The sequence below is a fragment of the Chiloscyllium punctatum genome, chromosome 31 (assembly GCF_047496795.1).
Source record: "Chiloscyllium punctatum isolate Juve2018m chromosome 31, sChiPun1.3, whole genome shotgun sequence".
Taxonomy (NCBI): Eukaryota; Metazoa; Chordata; class Chondrichthyes; order Orectolobiformes; family Hemiscylliidae; genus Chiloscyllium; species Chiloscyllium punctatum.
The window spans coordinates 78,485,581-78,508,754 of NC_092769.1; the positions used below are offsets into that span (position 1 = coordinate 78,485,581).

A 23,174-nucleotide genomic window follows, 5' to 3' on the forward strand; every position below is an offset into this window, starting at 1 on the left:
GTGAGGCTTGGGCGAGTGCAGGGAGTGAGCCTGGGAACGAGCAGGGTAATGGAATATACTGCAAGCAGATTGGGAATTGGGAACATACCGGGTTGGTTGACTTCCAGCAGTGAGAAGTGCTGGTCGTAGAAGCAGATGCGACGGAGGGCATCAGCGAGTGCAGATTTAAGCAGTGTAATCTCATCGTCTTGCTGCTGGACTCTCTGTTCGAGCACTGAAAGCCGGTGATCCTGGTGATCCCACTCACTCACTCCAGACACAGTGTCCTCTGTCAGGGAGAGAATCAGAGACTAACCATCACACTATCTCACCCAGCCCGATATCCCTCTGCAGCCAATAAAACATACTATTCTTTGCCTGGTTACTGTGGTAATGTAGGGGAAACAACAGCTGACTTACAAAGCAAGCTCCCACACACAGCAATCTGAGAATGACCCAGATCATCTGTTTATCGGGATGTTGGTTGAGGGATTAATATTGGCTCCAGATCCCCCTGCTCTACTTCTGATAGTGGCGTGGGATCTTTCACACCACCTCCCCACCCCCTGAGAGGGCCAACACATGCTCCATTTTAAGCTCTCAATCTAAACACAGTCCAAGGTGGCACAACCTTCAACCAGAGATAACCCTTTCTATAATGACACCAGGAAGAATTTCTTCACACAGAGGGGAATGGAAATCCAGAACTCACTATCACACACTCTCTTCTCCCACACACACACACACACACACACAATACTCTTAAACCTGGAAGTCAATTGAAAATCTTAAAACTAAGATTGATCAATGGTCATTGGTTCAGGGGACCAAGGCTGGTAGATGGAGTTAAGGTACAGATCAACCATGATCTGAGTGAATGATGGGGCTTGGGAAGCTGAATAGCCTTCTCCTGGAGAACAGGCTGGAGAAGGAGCTGAATGGCCTTGCCCCATTCCTGTGGGAAAGGCTAAGGGAGGGGCCGAATGGCCTAATTCTTGTTCCTGTGTAACAGACCTGAGGGGCTGAATGCCCTCCTCCTGTGGAACAGTCTCAAGGCAAAGAAGGTTGTTATGGAGAGCTTAATATGAAGAAAGGGGACAGTGAATGCATTTCCTGGAATCAGTAACATTTCAGAGTAACATTCCCACACCCACACACAGGATGCACAAGTCCAGGCAGCTCTCAAAAAGCTCGTCACTCAGTAATGGAGAGACTATTGCTCAGATAGTGCATCTCTGACAAAGCCTGATATCCAAGCTCCCTCCTTCACCCTGTACCTGTGGCATTCATGGTCACTCTCAGGGCACCTCTACAGTGAAGATTGGACAGAGTCAAAGTCAAGATTGTCAGTCTGGACAATGCCCAAATTCTAACAACCCACTAATTCCTTGCTGTCTCAGCTCTCGAACTCCCCTGTACATTCGCCCCACCCCCGATGTGACACAGGCTGGCAGGAGAGCCACAGTGAGTTACCAGTTAGGGGAGACAGCAAGCATCTGATACAAAACACTTTTCACTACCTCAGGACATCTCAGGAATTTCATAATCAATGAAAAACATTCTTGAAATGTGGTCACTGTTGTAATGCAGGAATTCTAGCAGTCAGTTTGCACCCACACAGCAATGTGACAATGACCCAGATAATGTTTTCAGTGGTGTTGATCGAGTGATCCCCAGGACCCTGGAGAGAAAACACTGCACTTTTTCCAGCAGAGGCCAGGAGATCTTTTACATCATGCTATGCCCCCCTCCTCCAACCCAGAGGGGAGGCAGGTTCTTGGTTTAATATCTCATCAAAAAGACAGCACCTCCATCAGTGCGGCACTCCCTGAGTGCTGACCCTCTGACACAGTGTGACGTTCCGTCAGTGCTGACCCTCCGACAGTGTGGTGCCCCGTCAGTGCTGACTCTCGAGCACAGTGCGATGCTCCCTCAGCGCTGACCCTCTGACACACTGCAATGCTCCCTCAGCGCTGACCTCACACACTGCGATACTCCCTCAGCGCTGACCTCACACACTGCGATACTCCCTCAGCGCTGACCTCACACACTGCGATACTCCCTCAGCGCTGACCTCACACACTGCGATACTCCCTCAGCGCTGACCTCACACACTGCGATACTCCCTCAGCGCTGACCTCACACACTGCGATACTCCCTCAGCGCTGACCTCACACACTGCGATACTCCCTCAGCGCTGACCTCACACACTGCGATACTCCCTCAGCGCTGACCTCACACACTGCGATACTCCCTCAGCGCTGACCTCACACACTGCGATACTCCCTCAGCGCTGACCTCACACACTGCGGCACTCCCTCAGCACTCACCCTCTGACATAATGCAGTGCTCCGTAAGCGCCCCCTCCAACATGGTGCTCCCTCAGTGCTGACTTTCCAACACAACGCAGTACTCCCTCAGCACTGACCCTCTGACACACTGCGGCACTCCCTCTGCACTGACCCTCTGACACAGTGCGACGCTCCGTCAGCACTGACCCTCTGATATAGTGCAACGCTCCCCAAGTGCTGACCCTCTGACACAGTGCGACGCTCCCTCAGTACTGGCCCTCTGACACAGTGCGACGCTCCCTCAGTGCTGACCCTCTGACACAGTGCGACGCTCCCTCAGCGCTGACCCTCTGACACAGTGCAACGCTCCCTCAGCGCTGACCCTCTGACACAGTGCAACGCTCCCTCAGCGCTGACCCTCTGACACAGTGCAACGCTCCCTCAGCGCTGACCCTCTGACACAGTGCAACGCTCCCTCAGCGCTGACCCTCTGACACAGTGCAACGCTCCCTCAGCGCTGACCCTCTGACACAGTGCAACGCTCCCTCAGCGCTGACCCTCTGACACAGTGCAACGCTCCCTCAGCGCTGACCCTCCGACACAGTGCGACGCTCCCTCAGCGCTGGCCCTCTGACACAGTGCGACGCTCCCTCAGCGCTGGCCCTCTGACACAGTGCGATGCTCCCTCAGCACTGGCCCTCTGACACAGTGCGACGCTCCCTCAGCGCCGAAACGCCGACACAGTGCCAACCAGCCAACACTGCAGCACTCCCTCAGCACTGACCTGCCAACACTGCAGCGCTCTATCATTATCAGCTTTGGTAGCACTGGATTAGATATTGCGGCTGAAAGCCATGATGTACTGATCACGGGATTGAGAAAGGAGGGGGTGTGAAAGTGAGGAGCCAGAGGTAGAGACCTGAGCAAGGGATCTGGGTCCTGACTGGCTCGTGTTAGCTAGAACAGTAAAACACTGTTCCCAATAAAGCCCTTCTAATTGAAAGATACATATCCCATTCGCATTTTTCAAACCCTCCTTGACTAACTGCCCAGGGCCCCACACCTTGGTTTGATCCTCAGGCCGTCAGATCTATTGCAGATCTTGTGCAAAACCAAAATGAATGATTCAACTTGCTTTTATTTCTACTGAATTGCTTCATTGTATCACAAATATTTGACCGCTGGTTAACTTTGTTTACCAGCCCCTGCTCCAAGACTTGCTTTCCTTGATGTTGTTTGTTGGGCAATCCTGGAGCTTGCTGCCTTCAATCCCACTGTGAAACTTCAGGCTGGTTAACTTTGTTTACCAGCCCCTGCTCCAAGACTTGCTTTCCTTGATGTTGTTTGTTGGGCAATCCTGGAGCTTGCTGCCTTCAATCCCACTGTGAAACTTCAGGCTGGTTAACAATCCTGGAGCTTGCTGCCTTCAATCCCACTGTGAAACTTCAGGCTGGTTAACAATCCTGGAGCTTGCTGCCTTCAATCCCACTGTGAAACTTCAGGCTGGTTAACTTTGATTCATGCACATTGTAAGGAGGCCTGTAGGCAGGAAGCTGAAAACTGTCGTGCAACTGTTAGTTCGTCACTAGCTCCCCCACAATCTCCTAGTCACCACGATAACCAAAACCACGCTTCATTCTAACCCACGCTCTGAACCTTGCTTCCGCTGACCATGCAGCTGCACCACTTCACTCTCTGCTCAGCTCTCAACTTCATGCAGAGCCCTCAATTCCTCATTCTACTTCCTTATCTCTGGAACATGTACAGCCAGCTCTAAAACCCAACACCTCAGTGCCCTTATTCAGGTACAGAAGCCTGAACACGCACACCAGCCGGTTTTGAACAGTTTCTACCCTACTGTTATTAGAATACTGAATGGACTCACAGACTTAACATTCACCTGTACCTGTGTTTTTATTTTGCTGCTGTTTACCTATTATTTACTTATCTATGCAACTTAACTCTGTGATCTGCCTGCATCGCTCGCAAGACAAAGCTTTTCACTGTGCCTCGGTACATGTGACAATAAATTCAATTCCCAATCCCTCCACTTCATCACAGGCCTTCCTCTGGGTGATCTCAAGCTCTGGAATGCCCTCCAACTTCTCCCCTCTACAACACTCCTTAAAGATCAAGGCTCTGGTCCCCTCTGGCTCAGTGACAATACTCCCATACTGCTCACGTGAATGGTCTTACTATTTTACAGACACTATATGAATACAAGCTGTTCAGCAGATTCGGGGGAGCAGGAAACATTCGGGGAGGGGGGTTTGAATCAAGGTCTTCAGAATCAAGAAGGGCTGTTGTATCGAGTCAGTGAGGGAGAGACTGTCCCCAGCAGCAGGAGTGTTGTTCACCAGAGGGACGTGAATTGAAGAGAATCGGGACAAGAACCATGAGGTGAACTGGTTCATTCAGCAGGATGCTTCTGTGCTGTGACTGATGCTGAAAGAGGGTGTCTGTGGGGGAGTGACAGGCAGACTCCAGAAACCAGTCAGCACTTAGTTAACAGCAGACATGTGGTTGCAGAGGAGGAGAAGAGCTGAGAATGAAGAACATTTCATATTTAGTACATTTGCTTCAGCCCACTCACTGTTCAGAGTGAAAAGGCAAACTAACACATACCAACCAAGCTCATGCGGACACTGGGTGCTGCCAGTTCTTTAAGAAAATTGCCGGCATCTATCTCGAACTATCCCAACAAACCTTCATGTCTTCACACTACCTTTAATGCACAGGAATATCCACAGACACTTCACAGGAGGTAAATCAGGCCAGAATTAGAGGGAGAGGATACTACATTTCTGGCCAAAGAGGTCAATTTTATAAGTATCTTGACAGGTTTAGAGGTTTAGGGAGAGAATGAATTCCAGAGTCTGGAAACTCCAGGCCCCAGGCTGCTGAAAATACAGGCGCCAATGGTGGAGCGATGGGAACCAGATTTTACCCAAAAGGTCGGAATTGGAGAAGGTTACAGAGATGGGGAGGGATGGAGAGCCCGGAGGAGGTTATAAAGATAGGGAAGGATGTAGGGTCAGTGCTGAGGGAGTGGGCACTGTCAGGGGGTCAGTGCTGAAGGAGTGCTGCACTGGAAGAGGTGCCATCCTTTCTCATGGCCATATTGGAAGAGCAAATGGCAGTTCTCCCTGGTGTCCTGGTTCTGTATTTATCCCTCAGCTATCACCAAAACAACTTTTTCTCTTCCTGGCTTGTTGGTTGTTTGTGGAATGTTGTTTTGTGATGACTCGCTGCCAAAATCTGCCTGATGACTTCACTGCAAATAAGATTGGGAAAGGTGCTCGAGAATACACATTCTTCATTTAGAAATGAATTTGTCAGTCTAACCTACAACACTGACACATGCCAGGGTAATCATAGTCAAGCACGTCCAACACAAAAAAGAAATAGGAATTCCTGCAAACGGAATGAGACACTCAAAAATCTTCAAAAGCCACCTCCAGAGGATTCATTTTTCATTCTCAGGACTCGGAGGTCAGATCCTGTCTGGTTTCTTGCATTAATTGTATAAATGTTGGCAGAGCACCTCAATCTGTGATTCCAACACAATCAAAGCTGAAATTAGCCAGTGTTAGAGATCACCATGAAGGCTCTTTTGTTGAAAAGCTCTATCAGTCACATGGGGCCCAATTGGTCACAGACCCGAGGGAAGAGTAGGAGGGAAAGATTATTGGCATGTGGCCCTGCAGCATAGTGAAATGAGGCAGGAATGAACACAACTTGAGAGAAACAGCTGTGTCTGCTGCCAAGAACTGTTCTGCCTGGAATCTTCACGCTTGGGATCTGAGCAAACAGCTGGCTGCAGGTCAAAGTGCTGCAAGCCATGATGCAACAAGCCTGTGTACCAGTCAAACAGAGCCCAATGCAGTCACAGTCCCCGTCACCAGCACGTTTCATACTGGCAGTGCCACTAACCCAGACAACATAGGCTGCTACAGAAGCAGGCCATTCAGCCCCTTAAACTCCCTGGATTAGGAACAGGAAGAGGTTGTTCAGCCTGTTAAGCATGTTCCCTCCCTCGGTGAGATTATAGGTCACCTGCAATGCATTTCTGTTTGTCTGTCTCATGACCTTTAACACCTTTACCCCAGATCAAGAGATCACTCTAGATTTGAATTTGCCTATTTTTCACCAATGTTTAAACTGGATTCAAGGATTCAATACGGTCAATCGAGAGAAACTATTTTCTCTGGGGGTGTGGGCAGAACAACGGGGCAGAAACTTCAAACGTGATCCAGGCTGTTCAGCGCCCTGTGTTACAGTTTAACCTACATGGTCACTCAGTAACCGCTCTCCCCCAAGTGCCCTGAGTTACTGACTGTATTGCTACTGACGTTAATCCAGATTCCTCACACTGTCACTCAGTAACACCCTCTCCCCTGCAAGTGCCCTGTGTTACTGAATGTATCTGTACTGGTGTTAATCCACTTTAATTGCATCCCATTTGGACTTGTTCACTGACAGTTCCACAGTTACAACACCTTTTGTGACTTGTTTGATACTGAAGCAGTTGATGTCCAAATGCAACAAGACCTGGATAAATCCAGGCTGGAGATGATAAATGTCAAGTAACATTCAGACAAGTGCCAGGCAAAGATCATCTCCAACAATTCAATGTAATCACCATCACTGAATCCCCCACCAACATCCTGGAAGTTACCATTCAACAGAAACTGAACTGGACTAGCTATCTAGGATTTAGAGAGGGATAGGAACAGACAGTATGAGAAGGTATTTAATTGGGGGAGAGGAAATTATACTGCTATTTGACAGGAGCTGTGGAGTATACATTGGGAACAACTTGTTCTATGGGAAATGCACAACAGAAATGTGGAGACCGTTAAAGGAACACTTGTTGCGAGTGTTGGATACCTTTGTCCCACTGAGACAGGCAAGGAATGGTAAGGTGAAGGAGTCTTGGATAACAAGAGAAGAGGAGCTTCTTGTCAAGAGGAAGAAGGAAGCAAGGATCTGGCACAGCTTTAGAGGTAGCTAGGAAAGAACACAAAAATGGACTGAGGAGAGCTAGGAGGGGGCACGTAAAAGCCTTGGCGGGAAGGATTAGGGAAAACCCAAAGGTGTTCTACACTTACTTGAGGAATAAGAGAATGATCAGAGAGAGGGTAGGGCCAAGCAGGGATAGTGAAGGAACTTGTGTCTGGAGTCTGAAAAGGTAGGGGAGGCCCTAAATGAGTTTTTTGCTTAAGTATTCACGAGAGAGAGGAACCTTGCTGATTGAGAGAACACATGGACCAGGTTAATAGGCTTGAACAGACTGATATTAAGGAAGTGGATTTGCTGGAAATTCTGGGACGTATCAAGATAGAGAAGTCCCCAAGGCCAAACCAGATATATCCAAAGTTACTACGGGAAGCGAGGAATGAGATTGCTGCGCCTCTGCATAGGCAAAACTGAGGATTGCAGATGCTTGAGATCAGAGTCAAGATTAGAGTGGTGCTGGGAAAGCACAGCAGGTCAGGCAGCATCCAAGGAGCAGGAAAACCAAAGTTTTGGGCAAAAGCCCTTTGTATCCTTATTCTCCACAAGAGTAATACCGGATGATTGGAGGGAGTCGAATGTTGTTCCTCAGTTCAAGAATGGGAATAGGGAAATCCCTGGAAATTACAGACTAGTCAGTCTTACATCTGTGGTAAGCAAGGTACTGGAAAGGGTTCTGACAGACAGGATTTATGACTATTTGGAAAAACGTAGCTTGATTAAAGATGGTCAGCATCGCTTTGTGAGGGGCAGGCCATGCCTCACAAGACTTATGGAGTTATTTGAGGATGTGACGAGACAAGTTGATAAAGGTTGAGGAGTGGATGTAGTGTATATGGATTTCAGTAAGGCATTTGATAAGGTTCCTCACAGTAGGCTCATTCAGGAAGTTAGGAGGCATAGGATACAGGATAATTTGGCTGTCTGGATACAGAATTGGCTGGCCGAAAGAAGACAGCAAGTGGTAGTGCATGGAAAGTATTCTGCCTGAGGTCAGTGACCAGTAGTGTCCTGCAGGGATCTGTTCTTGGGCCTCTGCTCTTTATAGTTTTTATAAGTGACTTGGATGAAGAAGTGGAAGTTTGTCAATGCCACAAAGGTCAGTGGCGTTGTAGGTAGTGTCAAGGGCTGTTGCAGGCTACAACAAGACATTGACAGGACGCACAGCTGAGCTGAGAAGTGGCAGATGGAGTTCAATGTGGATAAATGCAAAGTGATTCATTTTGGAAGGTCGAATTTGAATGCTGAATACAGGATTAAAGACAGGATTCTTGGCAGTGTGGAGGAACAGTGGGTCCACATATATAGATCCCTCAAAATTGTCACCCAAGTTGATAGGGTTGTCAAGAAGGTGTGTGGTGTTTTGTCTTTCATTTACAGGGGGATTGACTTTAAAAGCCGCAAGGTTTTGCTGCAGCTCTATAATATTGGAATATTGTGACCAGTTCTGGTCACCTGATTATAGGAAGGATGTAGATGCTTTAGAGAGGGTGCAGAGGATATTTACCGGGATGCTGCCAGGGTTGGAGGGCATGTCTTATGAGGAGAGGTTGACTGAGCTAGGGCTTTTCACATTGGAGAGAAGAATGAAGGGAGGTAACCTGATAGAGGTGTACAAGGTAATGAGAAGCATCGATAAAATAGATAGCCAGAGACTTGTCCCCAGGGCAGAAATGGCTGTCATGAGGGGTCATAATTTTAAAGTGATGGAAGGAAGGTATGGGGGATGTCGAAGGTAGGTCCTCTATGCAAAGAGTGGTGGGTGCATGGAATGCAGTGCCAGCAGTGGGAGTAGAGTCAGAGACATTAGGGTCATTCAAGTGACTGCCAGACAAGCAGATGGACAGCAGTAAATTGTGGGGTGTGTAGGTTAGGTTGATCTTAGATTAAGATAAGTGCTCAGCACAGCATCCTGGTTTGGAAGGTCTGTACTGTGCTGTACTGTTCTATGTTCTATATAAGTATAATGGCTACAAGACCAGGTCAGATGCTGGGAACCCTGCAGCAAGTAATTCACCTCCTGACTTCCCAAAGCCTGTCCACCATCGACAAGGCACAAGTCAGAAGTGTATTGGAATACTCCCCACTGGCTTCATTGGGTACAGCTCCAACAACATTCAAGAAGCTCAAAACCACCCAGAAGAAAACAGCCCACTTGATTGGTGCATGTACATCAGTGCACCCAGGGGCACAAACAAACATGTGTGCCCAGGAATTCATACACATAATGCACATGTATATACAAATGCACCCAGACACATACCTGAACCAAGGCAAACATACACCCAAGTGTATGCACACACACATGTACACACGCCATGCACATTTACAGATGCACAGGTTCACATACTGGTGCAGAGTCACTTGTACACTCACATGCAAGAACTTGGGCATGGAAACACACAGGTGCACCCTAGGCATGTGTACACATACATATACATATATAGTCAGTTCTGATATAATGCAATAGCTTGGTCCTGGTGTGATCTCACATTATGAGAAAATAGTACTATAGCGCCACCATTTTAACTAATGGGTCCAGAATCACGTTATAGCCAATATAAGGTAAGGAAAGTTCACGTACTGCAAATAACAGTCTAAGTTCTTCAATTGTGTTAAAGCCAATTCATGTTGAAGAAACACATGACTGAACTGACTGTATACATTAGGCAAACACATTCCCCCACTTGTGTACATACACACATACAGGTACATGGGCACACACCAGAGTCACATTCAAAAATCCACAAGAAATCTTTTTGATGTGGAGAGGGTTTTGAGACTTGGCACATTTCTTCTGCTATGATCTGGAGCCAGTTTACATTAAGACATCTTCAAATGATTAAAGGAGGAATGTGAAAATGATTGATTGCAGCGAGGTGACTCCATAGGGGAGCTGGAGAGAGAGAAAGACAGAGATAAAATGAGAGAGAGAAAACACTATGTGGCTGGAAGCAGGAACTGGAGAGGGTGAGGAAGAGATTTACCAGGATGCTTCCCCTGGTCTGGAAAGTTTCAGTTTGGAAGAGAGATTGGACAGACTATGGCTGTTTTCCTTAAAGTAGAGGAGTTTGACAGGGAACAGGATTGAGATGGATAAAAGTATGAGAAGGCACACATAAGGTAGACAGGAAGACATTTTTCCCTTGATAGAAGGATCAATGATCGGGGGGGGGGCACAGATTTAAGATAAGGGACAGGAGATTTAGAAGAGGTGCAAGGCAGACCTTTTCACCCAGGGGGTTGTGGGAATCTGGAATTTATTGTCTGTCAGGATGGTAGAGACAGATACCCTTGTAATATTGAATAGTGTAATATTGAAGGAGTATTTAGATGTGCAGAAGGAGAAAGTGAGGACTGCAGATGCAGGAGAACAGAGTCAAAAAGTGTGGAAAAGTACAGCAGGTCAGGCAGCATCCGAGGAGCAGGAGAATCAACATTTCGGGAATAAGTCCTTCATCAGGAATGGGGGAGATGAGGACTGAGTGATAAATTGGAGGGTGGGGTTGGGGTTGAGGTGGCTGGGAAAATGATAGATAGATACAAGTGTGGAGGGGAGGGTGGAGCAGATAGGTGGGAAGGAAGATGGACAGGTAGGACAGTGCCGAGTTGGAGGGTTGGATCTGGGATGAGTTGGGGGGAGGGGAGATGGAATTGGTGAAGTAGATGTCGATACCGTGTAAAACCTGCGCCCACACCTCTACCCTCACCTCCTTCCACAGCCTGAAAGGATCCTTCCACATCCAGCAGAGATTTTCCTGCACATCCAAACACCTCATGTATTGTGTCCGTTGCTCTCGATGTGGTCTCCTCTACATTGGGGAAACAGGATGCCAACTCATAGAATGTTTTAGAGAACATGTTTGGGACACACGCACCAAACAACCACACCGCCCTGTGGCCAACCACTCCAACTCCCCCTCTCACTCTGTCAAGGACATGCAAATCCTGGGCCTCCTTCGCCACTAAATCCAAGTTACCCGATGCCCGGAGGAAGAAAGCCTCATCATGTGCCTTGGGATCCTCCAACCACACAGCATCAATATTGACTTCATAAGTTTCCTCATCTCCCCTCCCCCACTTTATCCCAGATCCAACCCTCCAACTCAGCACCACCCTTTTGAACTGTCCTACCTGTCCATCTTCCTTCCCACCTATTCACTCTAACCCCCTCCCCTCTCACCTATCACCATCACTCCACCTGTATCTACCTATCACCTTCCCAGCTACCTCATTCCCACCCTCCTATTTATCTTCCAGCTCTCCCACCCACATGTCTTTCTGAAGGGCTTATGTCGATTCTCCTCCTCCTCCTCCGATGCTGCCTGACCTGCTGCGTTTTTCCAGCATCACACTTTTCGACTTGCAATACTAAGGCAGACAATGCTATGGACCAAGTACTGGGAATTGGGATTAGAATAATTAACATAAGAAATAGGTGCAGGAGTAGGCTATCTGGCCTGGACTCAGCTTCATTTGCCTGCCTGCTCACCATTACCCTTAATGCCTTTAATGTTTAAAAATCTCTCTCTATTTGCCCTTAACATTCAACAAGGTAGCCTCAACTACTTCACTGGGCAGGGAATTCCACAGACTCACAACATTTTGGGTGAAGATCCTCCTCAACTCAGTCCTAAATCTGCTCCCCCTTATTTTGAGGCTCTGCCCCCCCTAGTTCTAATTAGGTGGTTGTTCTTGACCAGCACAGCCACAATGGGCCAGAGGGCCTTTTTTAGTGCTGTACATCTCTGACTGTATGACCCTTCAACCAGACACAGCCCAGTGGTCAGCAGAGGTACCTCCATTTGATAGGGCAGAAGCTGTGAAGCAGGGAGACAGCTGGTGTAGAAATACACAGAAGCAACAAGTCAGAGTAATACTGCCCACAATTCCCAGCTAACATCTCGGATACAGGCAGCATGGTGGCTCAGTGGTTAGCACTGCTGCCTCACAGCACCGGGACCAGGTTCGATTCCAGCCTCGGGTAACTGTCTGTGTGGAGTTTGCACATTTTCCATGTGTCTGCGTGGGTTTCCTCTGGGTGCTCCGGTTTCCTCCCATAATCCAAAGATGTGCAGGTGAGGTGAATTGGCCATGCTAAATTACCCATAGTGTTAGGTGCATTAGTTAGGGGTAAATATAGGGTAGGGGAATGGGTCTGGGTGGGTTACTCTTCGAAAGGTCAGTGTGGACTTGTTGGGCTGAAGGGCCTGTTTCCATACTGTAGGTAATCTAATCAAAAAAAAAATTGTCCCTGAACCAGCAGAAAACTTCTCATCCCTCTCTCCCCTCACACTCTCCTACTCAATTGGCGGTTTCAGACCAGCCACACATAGAGGGCATTCTCCCAGTTAGCTATTCGACTTAGGGAGGTTGTACCTTGCTCACTGCCTCTTGTGCAGCAGACTCCAGGCCACGGCAATCGTCCATTGAGAGTCAACTCAGGAGCAGGCTGCCAAAGGCTTGTACGACTGGCTCCCAGGTGCTTACTGACCCTGTGAGAAGCTTTTCAGGGTTGACAAGTCGATCTAAATTAGTTAGATTCCAAAAATAATGGTGGCAAAGAGGAACCGACGCAGCTGCTATAGTGGATCCTCTTCCAGGCAGAATAAATGCTTCTCTTGGGGTGAGGTAGCAGGTTGGTGGTGGGTTAAAAAAGCCACACAACTGGAAGTAGTGCAGGACGGAGCTCTCCCCTGTGTCCTGGGGCTGAAAATAGATGATCTGGGTAGTCGTATATAACTGGCCGTGTGATCTTGCTGTGCACAAGCAAGCAGTTGCATTTCCACGAGTACAACAGTGGCTTCAGTGCAAAACCCCTCAAGTTACTGGGAACAGCGTTGGAATGTCTCAGGACTCCACAGAAACACGGGTTCTTTCTTCAGGAGGACTGTGCCTGCCCCACTCACTTGTCAGTGGTTGGTTACAATGATCTGAATATACCGGGTTTGGCTCACTCTCTGTGCTGTCTGGCTGACTCGCAGTTAGCTTCAGTTCCCCTTCAGTTGGGTACAGTACTGGATCAGGTGGGTTAGAACACTGCCCAGGGTTCCTGCTTCCTTCCCATCTATCTGCTCCATCCTCCTCTCTGACCTACCACCTTCATCCCCACCCCCATCCCCTTATTGTACTCTTTGCTACCTTCTCCCCAGCCCTACCCCCCTCCCATTTATCTCTCCATCCCAGAGGCTCCCTGCCTTCATTCCTTTTGCCCGAAATGTGGATTTTCCTGCTCCTTGGATGCTGCCTGGCCTGCTGTGCTTTTCCAGCACCACACTAATCTAGAATCTGGTAATCTCAGTTGAAACGTGGGTCGTGCTGGATGGCAAGTGATGCCTCCAGGAGTCAAACAGCTGGCCCAACTCCCACTTGTGTAACAAGGGTATCCAAGGCAGCTGTGGAATAGTGCCCAAGTGAGAGGTGGGAGTGACTGTAGGGACATTAGGAGTGAGGCACTGACATTAAAGGTGACACAGATTAGGGCCATAGCTTCTTAAATAATGGACACATTGAGGAGTAGCCTCCATTGATTTGAGTGAGGCTGTCAAACCAGTTTTAGGGACAACTGGGCCTGCACTCTCTCAGATATTGTGACAACGTGTTCCATGCGATTGAATGATTCTGGTGCATCTGGATCCCCAATCACGGTAACAAGAGTTTAAACATTTAATAAATACCATCTCTCTCTGCTTTCCAGAGTATGTTTTGTCACACAATCCTCTATAACATTTTGAACTGCACTGTGCCAAGTGTTTGTTAAAGACAGATATCGAGTGGGCAGTTTGCAGAAGATGAGAAAGAGATGGGCAGAAGTGTGTTTTGACAAAGAGTCTGAATAGGTTCAGCCTGTTATCAATAAATGAGAGGTGATCTTATTGAAGTGTAAAGATGCTGATGGAATATAACAGGGTGGATGTTGAGAGGATGTTTCCCTTTGTGGGAGAGACTAAAACTGAGGACTTTAAAAAGTCCTGTCAAGATGGAGGCCAGGAAGTGTTTGAATCACTTGAAGGGTTGTTATTTTGTGGAACTCGCTTCCCCAGTGAGGGGTGAGGACAGGCGCATTCAGTACTTTAAGACAATGAGAGAGAAATGCTTCTCTAAAATGGGAGCCAAAAGTTATCAGGGTGATTGTAGAGGAAACTCAAGGGGCTGGGTGGCCTACTTTAACATTCTCTGTTCAAACCTCTCATTACCTATTCCCTACCTCTGGGCCTCCTCTCTATTGCTGTAATCTCCTCCAGTTTCTACACATCTCCTTATCTCTGTAACCTCCTCCAGCCCCCATGACCCTCCCTATCTCTGTAACTTCCTTCCATATATCTGCAGATATCTTGTCCTTCTAGATGATAGTGGTCATGGGTTTAGAAAGGGTTGTCTAAGGAGTTCTGGTGAAATCGTGCAGTGTATCTTGTAGATGGTAATACTGCAGCTACTCAGTGTCAGTGATGGAGGGAATGGATGTGGTGCCAAACAAGCAGGCTGCTTTGTCCTGGACGGTTTTAAGTGTCTTTAGTGTTATTGGAGCTGCACTGATCCAGGCAAGCGGGGATTATTCCATCACACTGCTGATTTGTGCCTTGTCGATGGTGGACAGGCTTTGGGAGTCAGGAGGTGAGTTACTTGCAACATTATTCCTTGCCTCAGACCTGCTCTTGTAGCCATTGTGTTTATGTGACGAGTCCGTTTGAGTTTCTGGTCAATGGTAACCACCAGGATGTTGATAGCGGGGACTCAGTTATGGCAATATCATTGAATATTAAAGGAAAACAGTTAGACCCCCACTCCTGACTTTATGATAAGAGGGTGAATCGTTTATGAAGCAGCTGAAGGTAGCTGGGCTTAAGACACTCCCCTGAGGAACTCCAGCAGAGATGTCCTGGAGCTGAGATGACTGATCTTCCACAACCACCACCACCCTCCTATGTATCATGTATGACTCCAACCAGTGGGGAGTTTTCCCCGATACCCATTAATTCCTGTTTTGTTAGGGTTCCTTAATGCTGCACTCAGTCAAATGCAACCTTGCTGTCAAGGGCTGTCACTCTTACCTCATCTCTGGAACTCAACTATTTTATCCATTTTTGAACCAAGGTTGTAATGAGGTCTGAAGCCGAGTGGCCCTGGGGTGGAACCCAAACTGGATGTTGCTGAACGGGTTATTGATAGCACTGTTGGTGACATCTTCCATCATTTTATTGATGATCAAAAGCAGACTGATGAGGCAGTAATTGGCCAGGCTGGATTTCTCCTGCTTTTTGTGTCAAGGACATATCTGAGCAAATTTCTATATTGTTGGGTAGATGCAAGTGTTGTAGCTGTACTGAACAAGTTTAGGGGAGCAGCATGTCCTGGAGCACAACTTTTCAATACCATTATCAGAATGTCAGGACCCATACACTTTGCAGTATCCAGTGCCTCCAACTGTTTCTCGATATCACAGAGTGAATCAAATTGGCTGAATTTGTAATGCTGGGACAACTGGAAGAGGCAGAGATGGATCATCCATTTGGCAATTCTGGCTGAAGATTGCTGTGAATGTTTCAGATTCCAGACTGTTGCCAGCTGTAGTCTCAGTTCATCTGCTCCAGAATCTGAAAAAGGGGGAACAACGAGAATCCCCAGAGTGTCTGCAGAAACCTGGCAAAACGCAGAGTCAATATTTCACAGACTTGGATGCAATTCTCAGTGAGACAAAGAGACTGTTTCTATCTCTCATCAGATTAGGATATCCCAAAGTGCCTTTCACATGAATGGTATGGTAAATAGCGAGGAAGAAAGCCTCAGACTACAATATAGACTGGCTGGTCAGATCAGCTGAACAGTGGCAAATAGAATTTAATCCTGAAAATTGCAAGGCAATGCATTTTGGGAGGACTAACGAGACAACAGAGTACATGTTGAATTTGCAGACCCTAGGAAGTACAGAGCATCAGAGAGACCTTGGTATCTACAGATCCTTGAAGGCAGTAGGACAAGTGTATAAGGTGGTTAAGAAGGTATATGGCACACTTGCCTTTATTAATCAAGATATTGAATACCAGAGCAGGGAGGTTATGAAGTTAACTAGGGCCAATGCTGGATTACTGTAGTTCTGGTCACCGTACAATAGGAAGGATAGGATTGCACTGAAGGAAGTAGAGGAAGTTCACCAGGATGCTGCCTGGGCTGCAGTGATTGAGTGATGAAGAGAAACTGGATAGCTGGGGTTGTTTTCGGCAGATCAGAGAAGGCTGGCCGGGGGACGGGGGATGATTGAGGTATATAGAATTCTGAGAGGTATAGACCAGGGTAAATACGGAGAAACATTCCCCCTTTCGTAGTGGGGTCAGTGTTAAGCTAAGAAGCAGGAGGTTCAGAGGATATTTGAGGTAGAATTATTTACCCAGAGGGTGGGTGGTATCTGGAACTCACTGCTTAAAAGGGTATTAGAGGTGTGAAACCTCCCAAGTATTTAGATGAGCAGTTGAAAGGGCAGTGCTGACCACCTATGGAACAAGCCCTGGGAAATGGGATTTGAATTGGTGGATGTTTGATGATCAGCAAGAACACAATGGACTTAAGGGCCTTTTCTGTGCTGTTAAATGTCAGTGTGGTGCTCCGTTAGTACTGACCCTCCAACAGGGCAATGCTGGGACTGACTTTGTGTTTAAATCTCTGAAGTGTGCTCTCACCTAAAACTTTCCGAGTCAGAGGCGAGAGTGAGAGAGAGTGCTACCCACTGAGCCACAGAGAGATTCACCTAATCAGAGGGAGTTGTATATTTTTCCTCTTCTTTTGAATGTCTGCACCTGTTCTTATTGTCTGCGACTAACATCTGTTCTCATTGAGTTTCGAAATGTGAGTGACATTTCCAACTTCCTGTTTTTGTGACACATTGTCTTTGCAGAAGAGCAACAATGGATCCTATTGTCAAAATCACTGGATACCCTTTCTTCTTGCATTGAGGCTTCCTCAGTGAATGGCATGTTTGAAGGAGAAGGGATAGCTGATATTCTGTCAAAACTGCCCAATGTATCACATAGCCTGGACTCCCATACCACCATTTAGACTAACAGCTCAGACAAGCCTCTCCCACTCTCTCTCACCATCAACCCCCAATTCCCTATCATTCTATTTCTAGCTCCCTCATGCATTTATCCAGCTGACCCCCCTCCCAAAAAAAAAATCGATATGATTCCCTTTGAGCCCTCCCTGTGGGAGCAAATCACATATTCTCTCCACTCTCTGGGGCCAAGACGTTTCTCCTGAATTCTGCACTGGATTTATTCAGGACTGCCTGCGATTGATATCCCCCAGTTCTGGTCTCCCCTGCTATTAACAGCATCTTTTAAAAGTGGTAAAGGAGATCTGGAGAGTTCAGAGCCAAAGAGAAAGCAAAACAGTTGAAATGAAGTGAAGATTTGTGGGTGAAAGTGTGTGCCTGTATATATGTGTGTGTGTGTCTGCATGTCTATGCATGCATATCTGTGCTTGTGTGTTCATGCAGGTGCCTGTGTGTGCCTGTAAGAGAGAGAGAGAGAGAGAGAGAGAGTGAGAGAGTGAGTGTGTGTGTGTGTGTGTGTGTGTGTGTGTGTGTGTCTGTATATTTGTGTGAGTGTGTCAGCAGTGCCACTTAGAGCCTCCTGACTCTCTAACCTGGCCAACATTCCTGCTCCAGTCTGCTTCGTGCTGGGAAAAGGAGGACAGACTAGCACAGTGACCTCATACTTGCTGTAACTGATCTGCATTCCGTATTTCAGATTATAACAATGAATTGCATTTATCTAGTGCCTTGGCCTATCAGCATCCTGAGAATAAATGCTGTCCACGAGGCAGGTATGAGAGGGCAGCCTGTGACTGAGGGACCCAGGCCATAGGAGAGTATCCTAGTCAGTGAGGGAGGGAAAACTTCTTCCAATACACAGCAATCAGCAAACCTGGAGCAGCACTTCATCCAATTCCCCACAGCTCCAAATCATCACCAAAGCTAACTCCCCACTGTCGCCCAAATAAACATAAGTCCTTGACTCGGTTAACAACACTCCAAGCACAATAGTTTGACTGAATCACATTGTAAGGCAACCACCTTCGTCTGGAGAGTTGGCAAATCCAGAGAGGGCCGAGTGGCCTTTGACTGCGTTGGCATTGACCTGCATTCCTTATTTTAGATTCCAACAAGAGACTGTAAATGTCTAATACCTTCAACATACTAAAACTCTTCAGGCACTTCGCTGGAGCATCAAACAGAGTGGCTTTGACCCAGAGCCACACAAGGGGCAGGTGACATAAAAGCCTGGTCAAAGAGCTCAGAGTTATTGAGAGAATTCCTGACCTGAGGCCCCCAGGCACAGCCCCAAAAAGTGGAGCTATGGGAATTGGGAAATGCTGGAGAGGCCAGGATTGGAGGTGGTGACAGAGACAAGGAGAGGGTGTAGAGATTGGAGGGATGACAAAGATAGGGAGGGGTATAGGGGCTGGGGAGATCGGGAGGAGATTTGAATGATTTCATGCACTGATGAGGATTATAAAATTGAAGCATGCCTGCACAGGGTGTTAAAGTGAGTCTGTAAGCACAGGGGTGTACTGGGTGAACGTAAGTCACTGAGGTTGTGGACAGCAGAGTTTTGGTCGAATTGTAGTTATCACAGCAAGTTCTCTCAGGTACCACAAGTTTATTTATCAGTACTGTCGAATAGAGAGGTGGTCAGTACAAGTGTGACACTACATCAAAAGTGACCAGACGCACAGAGTTCTCTTAACAGGACTGAAAAACAGACAACTCCGTTAACACCAAATTAAGAGCTGTATGCACAGGATATTCTACAGGCCAGAGCACCTCCTATTATCTTTCCACCTTGCTGTCAAATTGATGTTTTCAAATTCTCACATTTGATGTTTCCACAACATAAGGCAAAGTTTCAGAGAAAAAACATCTGTATTTCGCCAAAGTTCACCACCACAGGAGGCGTCAAAGCACCTTAGCAGCCAAATACATCATTTCTCAAAATATGACAGTTATGACACCACAAGATCCAACAGAGACAGAAAAATGATAATCACTACCATTCTGTTTACATGTTGGGGTGGGGGTAGAGGGGGTGGCAGAGACATGACCACACCCATACCAGACCCCACAACACCAGCTGTGGGACCATTCATCTCCCTTAGCACTGACGTTTCGGCAGTGCAACATTCCCTCAGCACTGACCCTCCGACACTGCAGCACTCCCTCAGCGCCCACCCTCTACCAGTGCTGCGCTCTCTCAGAGTTGATCCTCCGAGAGTGCGGAGCTCCCTCAGCTCTGATCCTTCGAAGGTGCGGCACTCCCTGAGCACTGACCATCGCTTGTGTAACACTCCCTCAGCGCCAACAATGCAGCACTCACTCAGCACTGACCCTGTGATGGTGCAGTACTCCCTCAGCGCTGATACTTCAAACCTGCTGCATTCCCTCAACACTGATCCTCAGACAAAACAGCAATCCCTCAGCACTGATCCTTTGATGGTGCAGCACACCCTCAGCTCTGACCTTCCGAAAGTATGGTTCTCCCTCAGCTCTGATCATGTGGAGGTCCTCAGCTCCAACCCACCAATAGTGCAGCACTCACTCAGCGCCGACCCTCCGACAATGCAGCACTCCCTCAGTTCCGACAGTGCGGCGCTCCCTCAGCGCCGACCCTCCGACAGTGCGGCGCTCCCTCAGCGCCGACCCTCCGACAGTGCGGCGCTCCCTCAGCGCCGACCCTCCGACAGTGCGGCGCTCCCTCAGCGCCGACCCTCCGACAGTGCGGCGCTCCCTCAGCGCCGACCCTCCGACAGTGCGGCGCTCCCTCAGCGCCGACCCTCCGACAGTGCGGCGCTCCCTCAGCGCCGACCCTCCGACAGTGCGGCGCTCCCTCAGCGCCGACCCTCCGACAGTGCGGCGCTCCCTCAGCGCCGACCCTCCGACAGTGCGGCGCTCCCTCAGCGCCGACCCTCCGACAGTGCGGCGCTCCCTCAGCGCCGACCCTCCGACAGTGCGGCGCTCCCTCAGCGCCGACCCTCCGACAGTGCGGCGCTCCCTCAGCATTGACCCTCCGACAGTGCGGCGCTCCCTCAGCACTGACCCTCCGACAGTACGGCACTCCCTCAGCATTGACCCTCCGACAGTGCAGCACTCCCTCAGCACTGACCCTCCGACAGTGCCCACTCCCTCAGCGCCGACCCTCCGACAGTGCAGCACTCCCTCAGCACTGACTCTCCGACAGTGCCCACTCCCTCAGCACTGACCCTCCGACAGTACCCACTCCCTCAGCACTGACCCTCCGACAGTGCCCACTCCCTCAGCACTGACCCTCCGACAGTGCCCACTCCCACAGCACTGACCCTCCGACAGTGCCCACTCCCTCAGCACTGACCCTCCGACAGTGCCCACTCCCTCTGTGTGAAAGCATTGATTACTGTTGTTACTAACGTGAGGTTAAGTGCAGAGGTTGCTGTGTGTTCGCTGTGTGTTCGCAATCAGAGCTTCTGAAACAGGGGCTGTGACAGGTCTGAACACTGAGAGCCAGGAATGTTCGGGAAGGTGGCTGGGGGAGGGAACAGGGCGAGTGACCCTCTGGAAAGGAAGGAAGCGACAGTCATTCAGAGAATGCAATTGACTTCAACTCAAATTAAAAGTTGTTTCGACCCGCCCAGGAACAGGAATCGCGGTGGCTCTGTCTCCTGACGGAGGGTGTGCTGCAATGGGGGGGGGGGGTCCCTGGATCAGGGACGTGAGACTGGTCAGAGGCTGACTGGGCAGCTCGGAGCTGGGGGGGGGGGACTGAAGCTTGGAGAGAGTCGGCACGGAGTCCCCCCCACGCTCTGTCACTCACTCACTCACCCAGACGGTCCATAGCGAGCGCCAGGAGTTCCGTGTCTCTATCAAGCTCCGCTCACTGCCCGTCCACATTGGCAACTCCGGGGAACAGGAAGATCCCAGTGAAACTGATGAAAGGCACCGTCCCGCCGCCCAATCAGCAGCACGGCCCGCAGCCCATGTGATAGAGACTACCACAAACACCGAGACAGAAAGAGAGAACTCAGAGCCGAGGCTGCAGATAGCAAACAGCCGGCTCACTGAGAGGGGAGAGGAGAATCAGTGCCGACTCTTCCTTCCTTCACTAACCCTCACCTCACTCTCCCGCCACTGCTCCTTCTCCCCCTCTGCAATCCTTCCCCCCCCCCCCCCCCACTACTCCTCCCCCTCTCTATCCTTCCCCACCCCTTTCTATCCTTCCAACCTGTTCTCCTTCCATAACTATATCTCGCCCTCCACTATCCTTCCCACCCCCTCACTATCCCTCCCCCACTCATCCCCTCACTATCCATCTTCTCACACCCCTCAAATCATCCACTGTTCCACCCACCTCATGCTTCCTCTGCCTTACTCCCAGCACTCATTCCTTACCTGTCCTCCCTTCCCATCTGCTCCCTGCACTCATCCACCCCCTTGTCTTGTCCTCACTCACTTTGCCCCTCACTTACCTAACACCCTCTTTCCTCTCCCCTTCACCTTCTCCATTCTCCTCCCCTCCCTGAAAAGGCTGAAGGCAGATAAATCACCTGGATCAGATAGACCATGCCCCAGGTTTCTGCAGAAGATGATGGAGATATTGGTGGTGGTCTTTTAGGAATCAGTGGAGTCAGGGAGGGTCCCAGAGGATTGGAGAATGGTTAATCTAATACCCATGTTTAAGAAGGGAGGAGGTGCAGACATTGGCAGACGATAGTCTGGTTAGCTTGACCTTGATCATTGGTAAGATTTTAGAATCCATTATTAATGGTGAGATTGTGGAGTACTTGAAAGTGCTTGGTAAAATTGGACTGAGTCAGCAGCTTTGTCAAGAGGAGGTCATGCATGATAAATCTGTTAGAACTATTTGAGGAAGTCACAAACAAGTTAAACAAAGGAGATCCAACGGTCATCGAGTCATGGAGATGTGCAGCATCTTTGGTCCAACTCGTCTAGTTATCCTAACCTAATCTAGTCCCATTTACCAGCTTTTGGCCCATATCCCTCTAAACGCTTCCTATTCATATACATCCAGATGCCTTTTAAATGTTGTAATTGTGCCAGCCTCTGATAGCTCATTTTATACATGCACCACCTTCTGTGTGAAAATGTTACCTGTTAGGCCCCTTTTAAATATTTCCCTTTCACTTTAAACCTATGCCCTCTAATTTTGGAACCCACTGCCCTGCAGAAAAGACCTTGGCTGTTCACTCTATCCATGCCCATTATGACCTTATAAATTTCTATAAGGTCAGCTCTCAGCCTTCAACACACAGGAAATATAGCCCCAGCCTATTCAGCCTCTTCCTTTAGCTCAACCCCCCCCCCAAACATGGCAATATCTTTGTAAATCTTTCAAGTTTCACAACATCTTTATTACGGTATGGTGATCACGGTGGTGTAGTGGTTAGCACTGCTGCTTTACAGCGCTAGAGACCCAGGTTCGATTCCAGTCTTGGGTGACTGTCTGTGTGGAGTTTGCACATTCTCCCTGTGTCTGTGTAGGTTTCCTCCTACAGTCACAAAGATGTGCATTGGCCATGCTAAATTACCCATAGTGTTAGGTGCATTAGTCAGAGGGAAAATGGGTCTGGGTGGGTTACTCTTTGGAGGGTCGGTGTGGACTTGTTGGGCTGAAGGGATTATCCACACTGTAGGGAATCTAATCTGAACACAGTATTCCAAAAGTGGTCTAACTGATGTCCTGTACAGCTGCAACATGATCTTCCATGATCTATTTTGACTTCCAAAAGGTCTTTGACAAGGTGCAGTTCAGCAAGTTGCTAAATAAGATAGGAGCCCATGGTGTTGGGACAGGTTTGGGCATGGATAAAGGATTGGCTCACTGGCAGAAAACAGAGAGTGAGGAT

The 23,174-nt window shown here is 48.6% G+C and overlaps 1 protein-coding gene across 3 annotated transcripts in view; it reads right to left on the reverse strand.

Annotated features, from left to right (window-relative positions):
- The window catches only part of LOC140457146 (echinoderm microtubule-associated protein-like 4), a 67,782-nt gene extending 46,392 nt beyond the window's left edge, over window positions 1–21,390 (reverse strand). For 2 of the 3 annotated variants that reach the window (XM_072551189.1, XM_072551187.1), the window contains exons 1-3: window positions 21,133–21,390; window positions 10,997–11,098; window positions 89–268 (exon numbers count right to left, since the gene is read on the reverse strand). In XM_072551189.1, the coding sequence (XP_072407290.1) occupies window positions 89–268; window positions 10,997–11,098; window positions 21,133–21,145 (295 nt within the window). In that variant the 5' untranslated portion in view covers window positions 21,146–21,390. The remainder of the gene's footprint in view (window positions 1–88; window positions 269–10,996; window positions 11,099–21,132) is intronic. The other variant, XM_072551188.1, reaches the window with a different exon arrangement.
- Between the last annotated feature and the right edge of the window lie 1,784 nt (window positions 21,391–23,174).